This window comes from Falco cherrug, chromosome 8 (assembly GCF_023634085.1).
Source record: "Falco cherrug isolate bFalChe1 chromosome 8, bFalChe1.pri, whole genome shotgun sequence".
NCBI classification, from domain to species: domain Eukaryota; kingdom Metazoa; phylum Chordata; class Aves; order Falconiformes; family Falconidae; genus Falco; species Falco cherrug.
Genome location: NC_073704.1, coordinates 16,633,818 through 16,654,424, shown reverse-complemented (window position 1 = coordinate 16,654,424; position 20,607 = coordinate 16,633,818). Strand labels below are relative to the sequence as shown.

Below are 20,607 nucleotides of genomic sequence, written 5' to 3'. Positions count from 1 at the left end.
GATTGTCTTTTGGCTATTATAACTTTGAAAACAGACATATATTATTCCAATTCTGGGAGGCTGTGTTTGTTGTTATTGAAAACAGATGAAGAGTCCAAGGAATAACGTAAAAACACTGTTAATTTTTATTAATTTAGCATTAATCATCAAGAGTTGCATTTCTGGCTGGAAGTAGAGATAACTATCAGGACCAGGGATTCCAAAGCTAAGCAGCAAGAATCTGCTATGCATAAGGAGTAGAAAGTCTTGAGCAAACAGATTTGACTAAGACCCTGAAGAAGGCTTCTCAGAGGAAGAAACACCTGCCTAACCATCAGTCTAACCATCAGACAATAGTTTCTTAATCAACTATTCACTAAAGTTTGACTAACCCAGGCTACTCTAAACAAGATCCATGATACCTTCAGCTCCTGATTAGGGAAGAAATACATGCATGTATATTGTGTATTTCTGTCACGGTGCAAACAAGAAAATGCAGCTGCGATAGCAGCATCACAAATGCACTCCCTCTATTTGTCACCAAGGCTTGGCCCCAAGGCAGGGGAAAAAAAGCACACTGCCAAGCTGGTGAGGTACCTAAATTTCCAGAGTCGTTAAGAAAAAAAAAAGTGGATAGCAACAAAGGTGGAGTATATAAGATACATGACATACACCTACAATCTTGCAAAACAGAGTGGGAACTGGAGAAATCAAAGAAAAGAAATTATATATAGAAAGCAAGAGCTTTAAAGAATTAACGCACAGCAGTATTGCTTACAGAAAGCACTGAGATACAAACTTCCAATTTACTACTGCAGATCATAAGTTTCAGTTTACTTCACATGCTCTTTAAAATGTAAGGAACCATACATAACTCTCCTAGAGAGAAATTAAAAATCAGAAATTGTACGTTGCTATACTGCTTACCTACTATAGTCTGTTTTGTCTTGCCCTTTATACATTTTTACTGGAATTAGCTCTCAGTCAATCTGAAATAGGCAACACTGAAAAGCACGAGCTGAGTTAGAGCAGCAGGCTCATGCATGCAGGCACGACCTTCAGTACAACCTAACTCACCTCCAGTCACTCCCCAGCTCGGGCAAGGCAGATCAGGTCTGCATGAACCCTGCCACATGGAAATAACACAAAAACTACCACCACATACAGTGTCTTCCGCATATAAAAGGAAGCACAGAAGTGCTCTTCTGTTTTCTAAACAGGGAAACCAAGTGACAGATATAGTACCTGACCTGAACGAAATGGGACAGGAAGCCAGGCAAAATGGGAACGAACTGCCAAGTCACAAGCAATGCTTCTCAATAAACAAGACTTATTGGAAATAGTGGAAAGATATTATGTCAGGTGGCTGCTAGAATTGCTAAAAGCATGATTCTTCATCAGTAGGACAATTACATTGTTGTGGAGTTAATTTTTAATTCAAACCAGCTCCCATACTTTTCTGGTTTAATTTTCAATAAACCAAAATTGTCATTACAATTTTATTTGGGAAACGATGAGGTGGTTTGAGGGGCCTGTAGAAAATATATATGGCAAAAATTCTTAAGGTAGACAACAATGGGGAAGTCACAAAGGACTTCACAGGAACATACTCAAAAGTACACCATAAGCCTTTAAACAATTTGAAAAAGAAAATCCCAATTTCAAATAATCTCTTCCTGTTCTTAAGAACAATTCTAAAAATAATGGAGAAGAGAGAAATTAGTGATGTTTTGTAAATTTCTTTTTCAAAGTATCAGTCCTTTAGCATAATGTGAATGCTGACTTCACCCTATCAGTCTCTAAAGATTTTACTTGAAAACAACAAATAAGATATCTCTAGGTATATCGGTGTAAAGAGTTACCCTTGCAACTCATCTGCCCTATGACCTTATATCAAAAAGCATCTCAAGTTAGCTATTCAATAGGACGTTTTTCTGTGTTGTGCTTTATTGAATGAGTACATAGATGGAGGCCAGGCTACTGGAGAAGTTATAAAACTAATTTTTCAAACACTTCAGAAATTTCAATTTTGCTCATAACCTCTGATAATAAAGGCTACTTAATTGCCACATTAAAAAAAAAACAACCCCACCCCCCAAAAAAAACCCCACAACATTTAAATAGCTATCTCAGAAAGGACAGGGATCTTGTCACTTTGGAAATCCTAGCATCATACAGACTTAAGGGTTATATTCTTCCCGCTTCTTCTGTTCCTATTCGCCCTTAGTTCTGGTTACTGGAGAAAAGTCTTGCAGGGGCAGTACCCCAGTGACTCTACCCAATGATCAAAGATGAAGCAACTCAAGTATGACTCTGAGTAAAGAGGGTCATGCAAGAAGATACAACCCAGGCTTTTTCTTTGTCTTCATACCTGCTTCCTAGGACAAACTGGTTCTCCAGCTAGCACCCCAAAAGGCATGCCTTAACTGGAAATAAATTATCCTCAGAATCTGGAATACAGACATACATTTTTCAGATATATTTTCTCACCTAATTCTGTGAGTTTCTAGAACTAATAGAAATTGATTAGACTATAAAATACTATTTAAGCCTTCCTGTATAGCTCACTGCATATTCCAGTAAGAGCTGCAAGAATGCTGTAAGATTTCCACATTACGCAAAACTATTCTTATATAATACTGAATCTTATTATTGAATGATTAATGTAAAAATATCAAAGATTTCAGGATTAACCCACATAGCAAGGTCTTTAAAAAGGTCTTGAGCAAGCATTTTTACTCTTGACTTCAATGAAGTGTTGTTTTTTTTTAACGGAAAAAACATTCAAGTTAGATAAAATGTTCTCCTTAGGAACTATTTGAATGGATGGAATGAAATACAAGGCACTTTTTTTTTGCCATTCTTGCAAATAAAGAGACCAAAACCTTCATAAAGCATATTTAAGAAAGCTTTATGTTTATTTACCATTATTTATGAACCTAAAATACATACCTATTGTCAGTAAGTAATAAAAACAAAGCGTCTAATGAGAACTGGTTTTCTCAGGCTTAATATATGTGTGAAACAGTGTAAGTCATGAAATACCTACTAGCATAATTCTGGATGGAATAAAAATAATAACTAATGTGATGAAGTTTACTAACATTCATTGTCACTAACCAACTTACCCATCAAATGCCTGGAGTTCACATTCTTTAAGTACTGAGAGAGCGTGTCCTTCATATTCAGTTACTGTGGAAAATAACATTATTTAATTATCAGAAGATTAGATAAAAGGATTTTTCCCCCCTTCTAACATAAGGAACATAACGTAATTCAGTTCAAATTATTTTTTTTACATCATTAAAGGCATGAAAAGTATGAGAAGCTATGTTTTACAGTTATGCTACCTAAACGGCAAGACACATTAAAATTCAGCTGCCATCAGACACGTGGCTATTTAGTGCATTTAAATTCAGAGAATTAGTGAAGATGTTTGTTGCATCAAAATGCAAGTTTTAGCATTGACGCAGTTGGTAAACTTCAGGAAAATGTAAGCATATCCTCAGTGAAGACTGAATTATTTCAGTATCAATCAAATTTAATTGCCTTTGTGTTAGGATATGCAAATTGCTAAATCAAAAATACAAGGAGTTAAACACAGAAGTATGAAATCAAGCCAAATACCAGTGACAATAGAAAACAACACACAGAGGAAGGTGGCCCAACTATACACCAGAGTTCATAGCCTCTGGAGGAAATGAATCTGTCACTCTACATTGATGTCTCTGTGTTTACTGATACACTATATAGTACTGTAAATGCCAGTGAAGACAGGATAAACTGGCATACTACAGATGGCACAAAGCATCATAACTACATTTAGCATTTTCTAGGCCAGCTTTGCCAGAAGAGACAGCCCAGCTGCAGCCACCCATCAAAGATTTTTGCTGACTGCCACAACACTTGCAGATGCATTTTTTGTGTAAGAATGTGCATCATTATATGCAAAATTACATTAATCTTTCATGCTTGTCTGTCCCTGGTGCTAGCACAGTTCAAGGCTTTTCTCCAGTGTTTCTAAACACTGTTAAAATTATTAGACTTGGTGTCTAAAACCATCATTCCATATCTTACCTGTAACAGTATTTCTACAGACTATTCAAATACTGCTTGCAAGAATTGAAAATTCCTCTTTTTCTCCCTTTATATATACACGTACACAAGAATGCACATATATATAGTGAGTGTATATATAAATTCTTTTTTTAAAAAAAATAAAAAATAACAGTGATAAGATTTTTACACTTCACACTAAACAACTGTATATCAGCATACAACTTCAAGATCTCCCAACCAGTACTAGCAGAGGACTAGTGCTTGGTGTTTGGGAAATTCTTAATTAAAAACTGGAGTTGTTTTGATTGCATCAAAGGCAGAGAATTGTCATTTTGCTACAGAAATACCTATCACTATAATAGCCTTCAGAAATTATTTACAGAATTTATTTTCACGCAGGTCCACTTCTGGAAGACCAAAGCACAATATTTAAGCTACCATATACTCAGTTTTGCTTTTACCGATGGGAACTATTCTTTTATCACTATCTGCAGACTGTGAAAGAAGTGACCAATAAAACTGTGCATCATGCAAAAATGCAGAAAGTTTCAAATGCCTCACCATTGCTTCACTGTGGAAGAAACTCTTTCCGTGAAAACATGTAGTAGGTTACCAGGTTACATGCCTTTTTAAATTAACACAGTACCATTCAGAAAGTTCTAAGTACAGTCTAATTAAAATGGCACAGTAAATAAGTTTTTATTTTGTAAAAGAAAACATGCCCAGTGGTTTCCTAATCTAAGTTATGTTTACTATTACAAAATTAATTCACTTAAAGAACACGGACATGAAAATAAAGAGGACTTATGTCTACAGAGAAATCAATAAAAGGCAGCAAAAATGACTAGTGTTACGCAGACTGATGGGGTCTCCTCTTTGCATGTAATAGCTTCTTTGGAAATTACACAGGATGACTACTGCAAGGCTTAACAATAGGGATAACTTCAAGAAATTTAAAATTTGATGAGAGAATGACAGAGGTATGCACCATCTATTTTGAAACACTGTGACAAAAAAAGTAATAAAAAAAATAAGTTTCCACGAAAAACTTCATGAGAACATACAGAAAACCAATCAAGTAGAAAAAAAAAATTTAAAAATCCAACAAAGACATAAAAGACCACGTCTAAAAAGTTTTCTGCAGGCCTGACAAGCTCCAGAGGGACACATAAAAGTCATTCTGATAGCTGGAAAAAAGCTCAATGTTTGAATATTTAGTCCTGTTCCAATTCAAGGGAAAAAAAAACCCAAACCCAAATCCAAACTCAACCCACCACACAATAAATTTTGGTAAGAGGAAGACAGACCTTCTTTCACTGTTTGAGAAGGATTCATATTACATATTTGGCAAAAATATTAATACAGAAATACTATTTAATGCTGTTTTCAACCATTTCTAATGCATAATTTTAAGTCTTTTCCCTTTTTCAAGAACATTGTGTGTCCCCAACTTGTAAATTCCAGTATGCATTATGCTTCAAGTAACAGCATTCTGAAAGAAGGGCACTGACAGTGCAGCTCTCACACATACTCCAAGCCATTGTAACACCCTATCTTACACAGCCCACAAGAAACTAAGGGTTCAGCCCCTACATATAGAAAAAGCAATGTATAATTAGTTCAACACTCCAAAACATGGGACACTTCCATATGACACATAAATACTGGCACTTGTGTCACAGACTAATGTCAATAGGATTAAAAACTGCTAATGATAACAACAGATTAACTGGTGTTGACACTGGATAAAAAAAAAAAAAAAAAAAAAACCACCACACACGTTATTTACTGTCTAGTAAATTCAAACCAATGTTATTTGTCCAATTGTGTGTGTCTCTTTTTTCCTTTGTGATTCTGCACTACAAATGGGGGTGTGGAGAAGGCTGGTTTTGCCTAAACATCCAGCTTGTAATCAGGCATAAACAGAAGCAGAAAAGTCAAAACTATGAAGAGAACTGAGAAAAGCTAGGAATCTGTTGGGCTGGGCTTATCTTTATTTATTTTTTAGTATGTATAAAATTTTGCAAGCTACTACTGTATTTCTAAAACACTAGCTCCAATTATCACTATTTCCCAGTACTTGTAGGTATCCCAAACGTGGCGCGAGCTTTTGTTGAACCAGATTTTTAAAGAGTCACCATTCTCCTAACTGCCATATCCCAGCTGCAGCATTCAAGATTGTCCGTGCAAGCAGTTTTTAAGTATTGCTTATCCTTATCTATAGTAAAGTTGAAGTACTGTTTCAGTTTAAATTTGCCAATTCCCACTTTCTATTGCACAAAGCACTTCAGACATTTATTCCCTGCAACAAAAATAACCCCAAAAAAACCCCAACAAAACACAATCCACTCTTTCAGAGTTTTGGTTAATTTAACTGAAATTAATAAATCTGTAGCGTATAAAGTAGTTTGTCAAAAAAAAAGAAAACCCTACCAAATTTAAAGATTTAAAATTGGAGAAAGGAAATGCTATTTCAGAACTCACTTATTTACATACATTAGGCACTTAGTTTTATTAGAAGATGGTACCAGTAGAGAGACATCAGCACCTTCCTCTCTTTTTTTTTTTTTTTAAATGCCTAAGTCTTAATTATTTAGTTCTCTACTAGCATTTGAAACTGTAATGTAGTTTTCTCATTTTGCCTGTAGGAGGAGTGTTAGGCAGCTAATAAGCACAACAGCATTTGGACACTGCCAAAATAACTTTATTTTAAGGATAAGCCATTAAACATTTATCTGGCTAAAACCAGAAGTTTCTTTTCAAAACTTAAAAGAAAAAAAACCCCAAACTTTTTTTTTATTCAATTAGGAAAAATTATTTTAAAACCACAACAAATTATATTCATTGCTTATATTAAATTCTATTAATGATTCTAAAAATCTATTGATACAGATTTGGCTTGTTAGTTCAGCTTTAGGATTCCAGGTGACATTGCATAGCTAAAAATTTAATCTTACACAGGTTAATGATAATGCTGCCTCAACCTTGTTTGTTACTCTGTTAATGTCCACAGTAAAGATAAAAGAAACACTAACCAGTAGTGAGGAATAATAATTTTAAGAGGCAATTGTCTTTAAATAGTTGCTTAATGTGAAGTAATAATTTAACAATATGACATAGTCAGTCATCTCTAAGGTTTGCATGACAAAAAAAACCCATTTTTTAAAAATGTTTGTGAGCAAACAAGCCTATGTTCAATTTCTAAGATGATAGCATTATTATTAATCTGTTTACACTATCATCTATGCATTGCAGGTGAAAAATATGTTTGTGAGAATGAAAGCTTTATATAAGCTGCTGGCATTCCCTTATCAACTAAGGCAAGTTAAGAAATTACCACTACAGGATTCCTACACCGAGAATCTTTTTCACACTTTTTCTCACATGTCTTCACTCTTCAAATGATTTTACTTCAAATTGTGAGTTAAGTAATTAAAAAATACATAGATACAGCTAACAAAATCAGCAAGATAAATCTCCTATACAAACACTTATTGCATTATTATATCCTCGTGCCTAAATCAGATTTTCTCAGAATTATTTTTGGCCTGTAACCTGAACTAGTCATGATTTCACAACAATTTTAAGGGACAAGTGTAGGATGAGCCCTCTGTCCCATAATTTGTTTAAGCTGGAACTGATTATTTTGCAAGCAAATTACAGCAGACACAGGAAAAAGACTTTTTGGTATTAAAATTCACATGAATATGAAATGCATAATCAAAAATTAGCAGTGTATTAAAGGGAATTGTAATCCTATAGATGACAACTGAATGGGAAATACTAATATAATTTCTCTGTAAACTTGGGTAGTTTTTGGGACCAAATCTGATACAGCATAAATTTCAGTCTTTTCACAGAAGGAGGCAGAACTAATGATCAGGTCATTAATATTTTACTGCTTTAAGACAATTCATTGTTTCCCTGTTCAATTTCTTATTAAATGTCAATCAAATTAAGCAGTTAAAGGGCAAATTTAGGACATAAAGCAGAACACTGGCATAAATTAGGGCCTTAAATCCAAACCTGCTCTCAGGAACTCATTGTTGACCAGAAGGCAGCATCACTACACCATTAAAGTTGTACCTTTGCATTCTCCAGACATTAAGTCATGCCCATGTGCCGCGTGAGAACTGCCCTTGTCATCACAGAACTTAATCACTTAGGCTTTCAGGTCATCCCTGAAACCGAGTCAGAATCCAGAAATAATGTGTCCTTCGAATAAGCCCCTCTGATGATGTCAGGCCAATAGATATTCCCAGAAGAGAAGTAATATTTAAGGACATGTGTTTGTCAGAATGCAGGAACAACTCTTAACAAGCGTATACAAAACTGTCAGACATTAAATGCTTGTTTCTTTCTACAGAATGCTTGATTTTTTTAAATAAATATTAATAGTATTAATAGCTATATGGGGAAAATATTCAATTATAACAGAATTACCAAAATATTTTTTATTAATAAAAATACATTGTGTCATATTAACTACAGTTCCAAATGCACTATTTGCAGGCAAAGCCAATAAGGATTAGCAGTAAATTCAAATTGTCTTGCATGCTTAAGTACTAGTTTCACAAAGGATTAAACTGCTTTTGAAGCAACTTACCTGTGACATCAGTTCTGATGTTAGCAAGCTTAAAAAGAGGTGCAACTTGGTCATAATAAACATGAGTGGCTTCTCTTTTGTGGCTGCTTGGATTAACAAACACTTTTAAGGATTTTGGTCTATTTTGAAAGCCTAAAAAGCAAACACAAAACATTTAAGATTACACATACCCGCTATTTTTAAAGGTTAAATTAATTTTTAATACTAGAACCATTAAAGTACTTGTACAGGATAATTAAATTATAGTCTAGAAAGTCTCAATTTCTTCTTGGATGTGCACTATTTATCTTAAAAATATGGTACTGATTACTTTTGTGTGTACAGCAAATAAACAGTAGAAATAATCACACACTAGCCAAAACATTGTAGGAACCAGAAAAAAAAAGTATACATCATAACCTAGTTAAACTCTGGTACAGGAGCAGGGTGGATGTGGAGAAGTTACCAGATTGGGCAACAAAAAAACCCAAACCTCAAAACATATCCTTGCTGGAATTTAATATGAAAAACTCCAAGGAGATATATAACACCCAACAAAACTGACACTACAATCCAACACTTTTGTTTTCTGTGATTGCAAATCAAATAGTGCAAAGGAAATCACCTCATCTTGAAAGAGGTCCAAAGAAATATGAAGAAATAGAAAGAAATGGAAAAGGTGGTAATATCATTCATAAATCTAAGATTTACTGTTAATTTGACTTTTTAAAAGTTACATTTAGGTCTTCAAAGTAATGAATGCTGAGCGAACAACACTGAGAAGCACTGCTATGCAAATAGTGCCTTGTCTTGCACACTGGTCCCATGAAGCAATTTTATTATTTGAAATATGGCATTTGTTGTATCAGGAAATGATTCATACTAAAACAATAATGTTACTTTTCAGGTTCTCTCTTCTATAATTCCTACAATTGCCATGATTCAGTAAGAATGATGTGCTACAAAAAGCAAGCAGTGTCATGCAATACTGCTGTTTCTTTGGTAGTTACTTAAAATATATTATTTGAACAATTCTAAATTTTCTTTTAATCAGGTTAGAATATTTGGCAAGTATACTGCTTTCAACATTCAAGAACAAAATTAGTAGTAGGTCGTAACTCCAAAAGGAACCAAGAGTGAAAGCATGTTTTCCTGCCCCGCTTAGAGTATTACTTCAATTTTTACAGCCACATGTAGCTCCAGAGCATCAGCTGAGACTTCCTGAAGCTCCTTCCAGTTACTTTACCTCAACAACTGTACAGGAACAACTCCTTCGAGAAATTATAGCTAAATACAATTTCAGCATCAAAGGGGAAAGTACTCCTTAAGATCAAAACACAACAACTATATGGAAAATAGCACTGTATTCCGTTTGTGTTAGTAAATCTTAGAAGATTTCTTAAAGATGCTGTAGGAAATTTCTGGATCAGTTTGCTGCTGTAACCTAAAAGCATACATAAAACCCCCTAAGATTTCTATATTTATTTCTGGCAGAATTTATATACAGTGCCATGTCAATGGACAGCAAATTAATCCTGATGAATCAATCCTTAATGCCTGATGAATCCGGAATATCTTCAGTAATAAGCCTTAGCACCTATGTTTAAAAGTATCTCCTTTAAAAGGGGGACAAAAAGAAAACAGGGAACTTTGTGAGGACAGATGATGTGCTGGAGGGCAGGGCTGCTATTCACATGGACCTTGATTAGCTGCAAAAAAGGTTTGAAAAAAGCCTCAAGATGTTCAATAAAGATAAATACAAAGTCCATCACCTGGCCCGGCAAAACCCTAACAGTGCAGGTGAGGGGCTGACCAACTATGCAGCACCACCTCAGAGAGCATTCCAAGTTTCTGATGGACAAGGACTGGAACATCAGTAAGCACTGTGCTGTTGATGCCATGAAGGCCAAGTGCTTCCTGGGTTGCATTAATAAGAAAACAACCAGCAGTTCAAAGGCTCACAGAATGGTTTGGGTTGGAAGGGACCTTAAAGATCATCTAGTTCCAACTCCCCTCCCATGGGCAAGGACACCTTCCACTAGACCAGGATGCTCAAAGCCGTATCCAACCTGGCCTTGAACACTTCCAGGGATGGGGCATCCACCAGCTTCTCTGGGCAACCTGTTCTAGTGCCCCACCACTCTCACAGTAAAGAATTTCTTCCTAATACCTAATATAAACGTACCCTCTTTCAGTTTAAAGCCACTAACCCTTGTTCTGTCACTCCACGGCCTTGTAAAAAGTCCCTCTCCAGCTTTCTTGTAGGCCTCCTTGAAGTACCAGGAGGCTGCTGTATGGTCTCCCCAGAGCCATCCCTTCTCCAGGCTGAACAACCCCAACTCTCTCAGCCTGTCTTCACAGGAGAGGGGCTCCGGCCCCCCGATCACCTTCATGGCCCTGCTCTGGACTTGTTCCAACAGGCAGATGGGATTTCACTATGCCCTTGTATTCAACAGCTTTTGAGCCCGAACCTCAAAAAACCGCATCCACTTTTAGGCCCCCCAGCACAAGACTGACAAAGTGGAGTGAGTCCAGCAGAGAACCATGACTGCGATGAGGGGCTGGAACAGGCCACCTACGAGAGTCGGAGGTAGCTGGCTTTCCATAGCCTTGAGAAAAGAATCTACCTAAATGCTGCCCTTACATTTCTACTGTAGGAGTAGCAAAGAACACCAAGCCAGACTTCTCGCAGGTGCAAGGACAAAAAGGCAAAAGACACAAATTGCAGCAAGGAATATTCCAATCTGAAATAAAGAAAAACACTTCACAGCGAGGGCAGTTAAGCCATGGATCATATTGCCACTTTACTGTGGAATGTCCATCCTTAGAGATTTAAAAAACTTATCTGGACACGGCTCTCAGCAACCTGATCTTGTTTAGAAGCTCACCTGCTCTGAGCAGGAAGCTGGAACAGATAATATCCAGAGGTCCATTCCAACCTAAATTATACTTGGTTCTCTGGGAACAAGCACGGCTGATATGCACTGTAGGGTAATTTCTAATCTTAGGAATTACAACACAAAAAAAGCAAGACTACACGGAAGTTCCCAAAGACTATTAAAACACATAAATCATCATCATAAAGATGTTATAATAATTTTTTTCAAGCCACTTAATGGAAACCTGCTATCTGGTATTGCTACAGTCTTTTAGAAGTCATAAAAATATTAAGACTAAAAAAATAATTTCTGTGACTTGATACTCTTTGCCTAAAGTACCAAACGAAATTAAACTGGCCACCACAAGAATAAGGACTCCTGATAAAAAAAAGATTTAGCCACATTTATGAATGTGCTGTCATGTTTCTTATCTTCTCTACAGGAACTCCTACCTGTGATCAGCTGGCCTACAGCCCCCCCCCAACACCCAGAGCCACAAAACTGTAAAAACTGACTACAGTCTTTGATTTGTAAGTAAAGCATACTTTAACCTTTAAAAAAAAGTTATCTATATAATGCACAAAGCAGAGGGAAGTAATAGGGAAGTTTGTAGGAGAAAGGTGATAATGTGGCATACATTCTGTTACCCAGACAGTGTGAGCTACAATACCGCTAAACCACCATCAGGAGAAAACTAAAGGGAAAAAAAGCAAACGTTACTAACTCACTTAACTGTTTTTGAGTTTTATAAGCCCCAAGCAGCAATATAAAGTTTTAAAAGAAAGCATAAGCTTGCAAAAGAATACTGAGCTTTCAACTGCTGGGGAAAAAAAGATCCTAGATTTCTAAGTAAACAGTTGAATTTTATTTTTTAACTAAAAATTAATTCATTAAATGATTCTAAACCAGGAACTGTGTTTACCATTAAGCTATTCATGAAAAGTAGATCAAACTTAATACATAGACCCTAGTCAGTCTTTCAAGAACCAAATGAATTCAGAGAATAAAAAGTGTTAGAATATTCTTTATGGCTATTTGAAAAACAATTTACTTTTTTAGAAAGGTAAACTATTCTATTCATAGAAATAGGTATCACAAACAAGGCATTTGAGCAGAGATGCGGTACACTACTGATGTGGTTTTGTTTGTGCCAAATGATTGCCAACCAACATGAAAGGATGATCATGACAAAAGTTACTATTTATCATTCCCTGTGTGCACTGAACATGTTATAACACACCAAATGATTGAGTTTAATGAAATAATATCCAATAACAGTCAAACTTCCACACAATTATACAGTGAAACTTCTTTAGGAAGTATTTTAAAATAATATTTTTTTAATTTTCTTTAAACAACATCTATATGAATGAATCAATGTCATTTACTATAGTCTGCAACCGATTTCAGTCTGTCAGCCTTTTGGTGTTCTCCTAACTGGTATTCTGTTAATTGTTTTCTGTGGCTGCTCCATTTGAAATGAACCAGCAGCCTAAAGCAGGAAGGCCAACTGTTCCTCTAGTACTAACAAATGTGCTAATATGCACTAGTTTAAACTTGATCTATCAAGTGAATCAGTGAACCATGAAGGGTGGTGGGTCAATCAGGGTGTTCTGAAAACAAAGGCACATAGGGCAGCAGAGACACTATGCTCAGACATACATCTGTGCTGCTTTCAGTTCTTGGCTTTATGAAAATGGGTTTATGTTACAAAAGTTAAGAGCCTGGAATCATGGCATTACTACATACATTTATAAATACTTTATACAACAGCAAGAATATTATACATGAGGAAAACTAATAATACGAGATAGATTTGTTAATGTAACTATGGAGACACTACTGTTAATATTAACTAACCAAAGTTAATGTTTAACATTAATGGTTTAATTAAAACTTCATGCATGAAGTTTTAGACATCCACATCAAATCCCAGCGCGAGAGATACTACAGAATAATAGCTAAAAATAAAATGCACTTTATGTATTTTTTTGCTAGTTCATCATTTATTCTTAACCCTATTTACTGTCTCCTGCTAGTTTACAGAGTTTTTAAGTAAAACTTTTTCAAATCAACCATCAATCAGCCTTATCTTGCTAAGAAAATACCAAAAAAATGGATAAGCATTGATAATCACACATTTTTTCATTTCTGGGCCTGTCTTAACCCTTTAAGATACACTGGGCATTTGCATGCACACAGGATTTTAAATTAAACTGTGAATTCCACTGACACAGTATGTCCCCACTGTACATGCCCCTAAGTCCAGTACAAAATGATGTGATGTATAAATGGAAATCACTAAGTCTCAGGCGTGCAACAGTCTGGCATGAGAGCAACAGCATACTAGAACCTATCTAAGCTGCCGTGTGGGGCTTTCCAGGAACCAGTCCAGAACCAAGGCTCCACAGGTGCATGCCTTAAAATGGCAGTGGTTATTTTACATCAGTTTAACAAATAAGCGATACACAGATCATCTTTCCTGAACATCGTCATCATTGAGCAAGCTTTTCATACCCAGTTGGCATGCATCTCAGCAGCAGCAATGTTATGCAGAAAATAAGAACTTATTTAGAAGTGGGAAGATGGTAGTGCATGTGTTTTGTTACCCTGTCACACACACACACACACACACAAAAGCCACAATAGCAGCGACTGTAGCTAAATTCTAAACAGCTATATTACATCTGTATGCTTACTTATAGGATGACAGGCTTCATAAAAAATTATCTAGTTAAACTTTAAATCGAAGTACTCTGAACACAAATTCAAAGCAACAGAGGATACTCATGACAAAAAGAGTAAGAATGAACAGCAAGAACCATTCAAGAAATGTTTGTCAGACACAAAACAGACAGTAAAAGGGAAATTCCATACACAGTATTTCAGAAAAAAAACAAAATCTCCATTAGAACAAATCTCCAGATAAAACTCCAGCTCCTATCGTCAGTTATAAACTTGCTATTATTGTTCCTTAATTAATGTATATGCATAAAAATCTAAAGCTTGTCAAAGAGTAAGGTAAACAAATAGAAATTGCATTTATTTTCAAAGGAGACACATCTGTTAGTAATATTTAGCCATTCTGACAAATGAAAGTACATATTTACTGACAGCCATACCCAAACATACATACACTCTACTTCGGTAAATCACCTGCTTTTAATTTGCTCCAGCCTTGAAGCAATAAAAAACAAACTTCAAGTAAATAATGCAGTAGTTAATGAAAACTTATTTTGTGATCAGATAGATTAGAAAAAAAACATGTACATGTAAATTATTACTATTTTAGAGGATGAAATTGTAACTTTACCCTGTAGTTCATAAGGAAACCCAAAAGGAGCCAATTTGAGTCAAAGAATAAAGATGTCATCAACACTATGATGAAAACAACCTGCAACAAAAACCTATGAAAATTCATCGTTTCCAGCAGAGATATATCAACTTGCCTTTTGAGATTTTAGTTACTGAGGAATCAACTGAATTTATCCACGTTATACTTTTAGTCCAGACTCGAACCCCACTGGGAACTTCCTACCAACATTTGGTACATTATAAATCAGACTTTTTTCTGAATTATACCATTACTATACTGTCATTGTTGGCATTACTGATAATGTGTCTCTGTCACACTGAATGCAGAAATAATGCTGCTTTTTTGGTGATTTTCCAGATAGAAAGGCAGTTTGAGTATATACCCAAACTTCAAAATGCAACTGTCTGTTAAATACCTTTATTGTAATTACAGATCTTAAACCAATATAAAACATCAGTAAAAGATATTTTCGGGGTTGTGTTTGGTTATTTTTTCCCCTCTGAGTCCTGATTACTCCTGAAGTAGAAGGAAAGAAGAAAAATGTACTGATTATAGACTAAGAAAAATCTGCACAAGGTTTGAGCCTCTGTAGAAAGAAGCTGAAGGAAGTACTAGAAACAGCAACATTGCACAGAATGCTTCTTTCAGGTTCAGGTGGCTTCCAATTACAAAGCTATAAAACAAGAGACTGCACCTCGAAGTCAAGGCAACCTGAGCAAGAGATACTGCAGCTTTTCTTCCGTGAACATATGGTATCACTGCTCCTGATAGATGGAGGGTAATCTGGGAACAAAACAGACATTTGCTCCTTATGCAAATGTCCTTGCCTTTATGGGTAGCTGGAGATCTGCAAGAATCTTGGCAATTCTGCAGATTCAGATATTCAAGATAAAGTCTTTCAAACAGGGGCAAGGGAAGGCACTTTTAAATACACTTTTTTATTTGGAAAATCCAAATCATATTGTAAGCAAACAATGTAAGAATACACCATTAGTAACGCATATTTTACTTTGTCTAATATCTGCTCTTGACAAAGTCATTTCACTAGAAGCACGCTGTAAATCCCTACTGAAAGTGTTGTTACAAACACTACAGATGTGTAAGATTTGAATTCTGTAACCTGGCACAGTATTAACAATTCACCTGGAGTTTTAATAGTCTGTTACAAGATGGATTGTTTTGCTTCTGTAGTAAACGAACTCATAGTCTTTAAACAGACACGTTTTGGAACTCAATTGGAGTTTGGTTTATAGGAGTTTCTGTTGTTTTGTTTTTTTTAAAAGTAGAAGTGTGTGATATTCTGTCTTTCCAGTATTGACGGTATTAAATTACAGTGAAAGGTTTTGATTTTTTGTGGGTTTTTCCCTAAATGGTGAATACTTTTTCCTTAAAGTTGATACAGCTGCCGTGAAAAAAATGCAACTACGATGGGTTAAACAAAGCATCCTGAAACTAGCATTAGCCTGGGCAAACACAGAAAGATATTTTTAAAATAATTGCCTCTCATCACTAGCTAGTGTCAATATATTTTGTATCAAATGATACAGTAAGAGTCCTACAGAACCTTAAGAGCACTTCCACCTGTGAATTTATGAAAAGAGGAAAGCCTTTCCCATTAGTCTCTTAAAGAATCTGCATGTCTCAAGTGGGAACTCCGAAACAGTCACTGGGAAGAGTTCCCAGGACTGTAACAACTGCAGTACTATCAGATGTGCTGCAATTCAAAGTGAAAACATCAACAAAATATTTTATTTCTTTAAGAAACAGGTTTCACAGAAGACTCTTCAGTCAGAATACGGTAAGCTCCAAAACACTTGCAAAAAATAGCACCAAATTGTTTAATTTTTACAGATGCATTAGTCATTTATTGTCACTGTTCTACACTTTACACTTCATCATGTAAAACTTCAGTAGTAAACATTTTCCAGCAATAAACAGACACATCTGTGTCTTAATTTCCACACAAAATATTTTTCAAGCTTCACTCAACTTTATGTATTGTCAATAGAAACAAGTCTGAAATAATAATGGCATCATCGTAAATTAAATGCTTACCATTCAAAATTTCCTTTAGATGTCTAAACCATGAATGACAATGATCTTCACTTAAGTTATTTAAATGGATAGCACAGTCTGTTAGTTTATTCTCTTCTTTATTCACGCATTTAAAAATTGTGATACCCAGCAAAGTACCACCTTTCTTCTGCCCTACAAAACGACGGCGTTTCAATTTTACTGAAAATACATCTTTCATTTCAATAATCTCCTCATGAGCCTGTAAAACCATACTGGAATCACCTGTAGGGGGAGAAAAAAAAAAGAAGTGTCATCAATATGATTAGGAGTAATACCTAAAAAAAAACGTTGTGGTGGCTTCATCTCTAGCTTCACTTGAGCATCTGTTCATTGAAACTTACTGCATATTATATGCCTTAATCACTGGTCTTACATTTTACCAACTTTCTGATATTTAGGTCAGGTATCCAGCTATAGAAATACCAATATTCCAAAAAGGTTATTTAATCCCTTTTCTTATATTAAAAAAAAATGAATAAAACTGTAGCTTCTGAGAACAGTGAGCCATTTCTTTTAATTTGCATTCAAAAAGAAAATTCTTCATTGTATTCTCCTAAATCACAGCAATCGTAGCAGCTATATTCTCCTAAATCATAGATCAGAATGTGTGCTATGACCCAAGCTGACTATATATGCTCTATGTACTTTTTCATTTCATATAACTGCTGCATTTTGAGTTTAGACTAGACATACCAGAAAATACTTAAGAAAAAATAGAAAAATAAACCGAAAGCATGTCACCCATTTTATCTTTGATTTTTGAGTTATGAATTTACTTTAGAAGACAAAAGAAACGGTTTCAAAAGTTCTTGTACCAGTTCAAGATCTGTAAAACACCTGATTCCTCAAAACCAAAGTCAAATATATAGACTGATGAAAAAACGTCACCGTTCCTGTAGGTGTCAGATACTCTGGAAACAGAAATAAAAGTTTCTCTGCTTTCTTTGTAATTACAGCTGGTTTGATATCCCAGACAAACAAAGGTCCCCTTGCAGCCCAAGGCAAGAAAAGCTAGAAACAAGTAGACTTATCCAAAACTAGCAATAGCTCAGTCAAGTGGTTACTCAATAGCAAAGGCCGTAACAGATTCTGTTTGATTAATAGTTGCCACAGGGTGTACTGAAGTGCTAGGGAGAAGCTGCAAAAGTCTATTTTAATTGTCTTCCTGGGAACAATGGACGGTACTGCAAGAAAGATGGTGAGACTGCAAACAACATCACCTATTTCATTACACCGCTTGAAGCTGAGGGCTTCAGAAAGTCATACTTTTTCTAAGCAAGCAAAAGAAACCACTGTCAATTGTAACAGTTTGATGCTGGCATTTCCCATCATCATTTCTTGAACCAGACTATGCAGTGATCACCCTACTCTCCCGACATCCTGGAGGGTCACACCTGAGCCATACTAACACAGCTAAAGCTCAAGTCAGCATGACCTCTCCTGACAATTCCCAACCAACCCATTTTTTTTCCTGTTCCATACCAAATAAACTACTGCAAATAGAAGCATGCTCTTACTACACTTCCCACGGATTTTTCCAACTTGTTACATTTTATCATCTTAATTACTCCATATATCAGCTACTAGGGCGTAAAACTGGAGTAAAATCATTCAATTCTTAGCAGAAATGCTGTGACAAGTACATGTTTGTGTGCACTGAGTTAGTACACAAGAAATTATCTGTTGTCCAGGTTTTCAGAAGTACGCAGCAAATAAACAGGAGGAAACTCACCAAACAATAGAAAAAAAGTACTGTAATGATTGTTTTAAAATTATTTTCTGTAAGATACATTGAATGAAACCAGGGGACTGGGGAAAAAAAATAAAAATGTATTATTCCATTTTAACTATTATTTTGTGTAGGCTCAAAGTGTAAGTGGACATTGTACAAACAACCATAATACTAACATCACAAACTCCAAGGTCTAGATTTTTATTTTTTTTCAAACTTTGTATAGCTGTTCTTAAACATTTGGGGTTAAATAGTCTTCGTAGGCCCTAAATGAAACACTTACTTACGATATCCTGAATCACTTACCTAGAACTAAATGGTTTAATACTTTTATTTAAAACTTGGTTTGATTTTAAAAAGAGCATTTTCAAGGGAGTCTGCTTATCTTTAGCCAGAAAATCTCGCCGTCAGACATACAGAACAGTGAAAATTTCAGCATGCAAATGGAACATTTTAAGAAAATGGGTAAACATAAAGACACCTGAAATGTAACTGTAAGTTACAAACATTAGCCTGTTTGTCCTTCTTGAATCAAGTAAAATGAAGGCCTGTTAAAATACTTCTTATTCCCCCACTAGCTTCCATAGAATGACATTTAGTAACCAGCCAGGTAAGGCGTGTCTTCTCTTTTCATGCTACTATTTCTGCCAGATTTTTTTTTGCTTTTACATCTTCCTCTTGCTCTGTATTTATCAAATTCTCATGCTGCTCTGATGCACATTAAAACTTCTGAAAATCAAAATAATACATTCTTACTAGGCAGCACTACACTTTCAAAAACAGTATTTGACTCTAGTTATTCTACTGGAATACATTTCCAGATACAGTTTCACAAAGCATATAAACTGTAGGAATACTGAACGGTACGAAAGCATCATCCTCAAGTTTTAAACTACAGAAGAAACACTGAACTAGCTAGTAGGATTGGGCCAACAAGTTTTTACTAAAGTTGAAAACAAAGCCACATAAAAGTCCCTGGGCATATTCTATAATTCTCATCTTCTATTTTTATTGAAAATAAGATTATCACAAATGCAGTAAAATTTTATAAAACCAATCAGATAATTTAAGTCATGAGCTACATTTATAAAATATTTCTAGTATGTGATAACGACCAAGTTTACTTTAAAAATAAAGTATATTTTGGATGAGACACTTTTTTAAACTTCAAAAAACCTACTGGTTCGTTAGTATAATACTGGTTATTGCTAGCTGTTTCAGGACATTAACTGTCCTCTCACATTACTTAGAAAGATATTGGGTACCATCTGTTCTTGCAAGAGATTTAAGTATACATCTATTAGATATCATGCTATTTATTTAATTCAGTACCCACTTCCCATTGTTGTATCTTCTGAAAAAAAAAAAAGTCAATTTAATTACAAGGAATAAAGATAATCTCTTCTACCAGACTGCTTTGTCATCATGAGAGCAGAAAGGGAACCTGTATAAAGCAGTTTACAGGCGTTAGGGAAGAGTAAAACTAACAGCACTTAACATTTAACAAAGATCTAACAAAAACAGAATATATGGCACTAAAAAAAAATTACTATAAGCCAAGGGCTTGTCTAAATCAATCTCAGCACATCTGTCTGATGTAGACCGTAAACAGGATTAGACTTGGATTTATCTGCTTGACGCTAATTGTACTCAGTTTCTGCACATGTCCACTTTTTTTTTTTTTTTTCCTCCAAATACAGCATGAAAAAAAGTCTGCCTGGATATATGAATTTCTGGGAAGTTTTATGCCCCTATTTATCCTCTCACTGATTTCAAGCAATGAGACTATCCTACAGTTTTCCTATTTATGGTAGTGTAATCTCTTATTTAATAAAAAAATATGTCTAAAGACACCACACTAAGCTAAATCAAACACTGAAGACCTAATACACTCAAATATAGTTTAATTGTAAATAGCAAACCAAATTATCATTAATTAAGAGTGTTAAACTAGGCTTTAAAGAAATATATTCGCTCATAT

The 20,607-nt window shown here is 35.2% G+C and overlaps 1 protein-coding gene across 4 annotated transcripts in view; it reads right to left on the bottom strand.

The window, feature by feature from the left end:
* Nucleotides 1-20,607, bottom strand: part of CERKL (ceramide kinase like) — a 59,315-nt gene that overhangs the window by 17,259 nt on the left and 21,449 nt on the right. For all 4 annotated transcript variants that reach the window (XR_008733431.1, XM_055717663.1, XM_055717662.1 and 1 more), the window contains exons 2-4: nucleotides 16,874-17,116; nucleotides 8,645-8,776; nucleotides 3,108-3,171 (exon numbers count right to left, since the gene is read on the bottom strand). Coding sequence is in view for 3 of the 4 variants with exons in the window: in XM_055717663.1 (XP_055573638.1) it covers nucleotides 3,108-3,171; nucleotides 8,645-8,776; nucleotides 16,874-17,116 (439 nt within the window). In the remaining variant the exon portion in view is untranslated. The remainder of the gene's footprint in view (nucleotides 1-3,107; nucleotides 3,172-8,644; nucleotides 8,777-16,873; nucleotides 17,117-20,607) is intronic.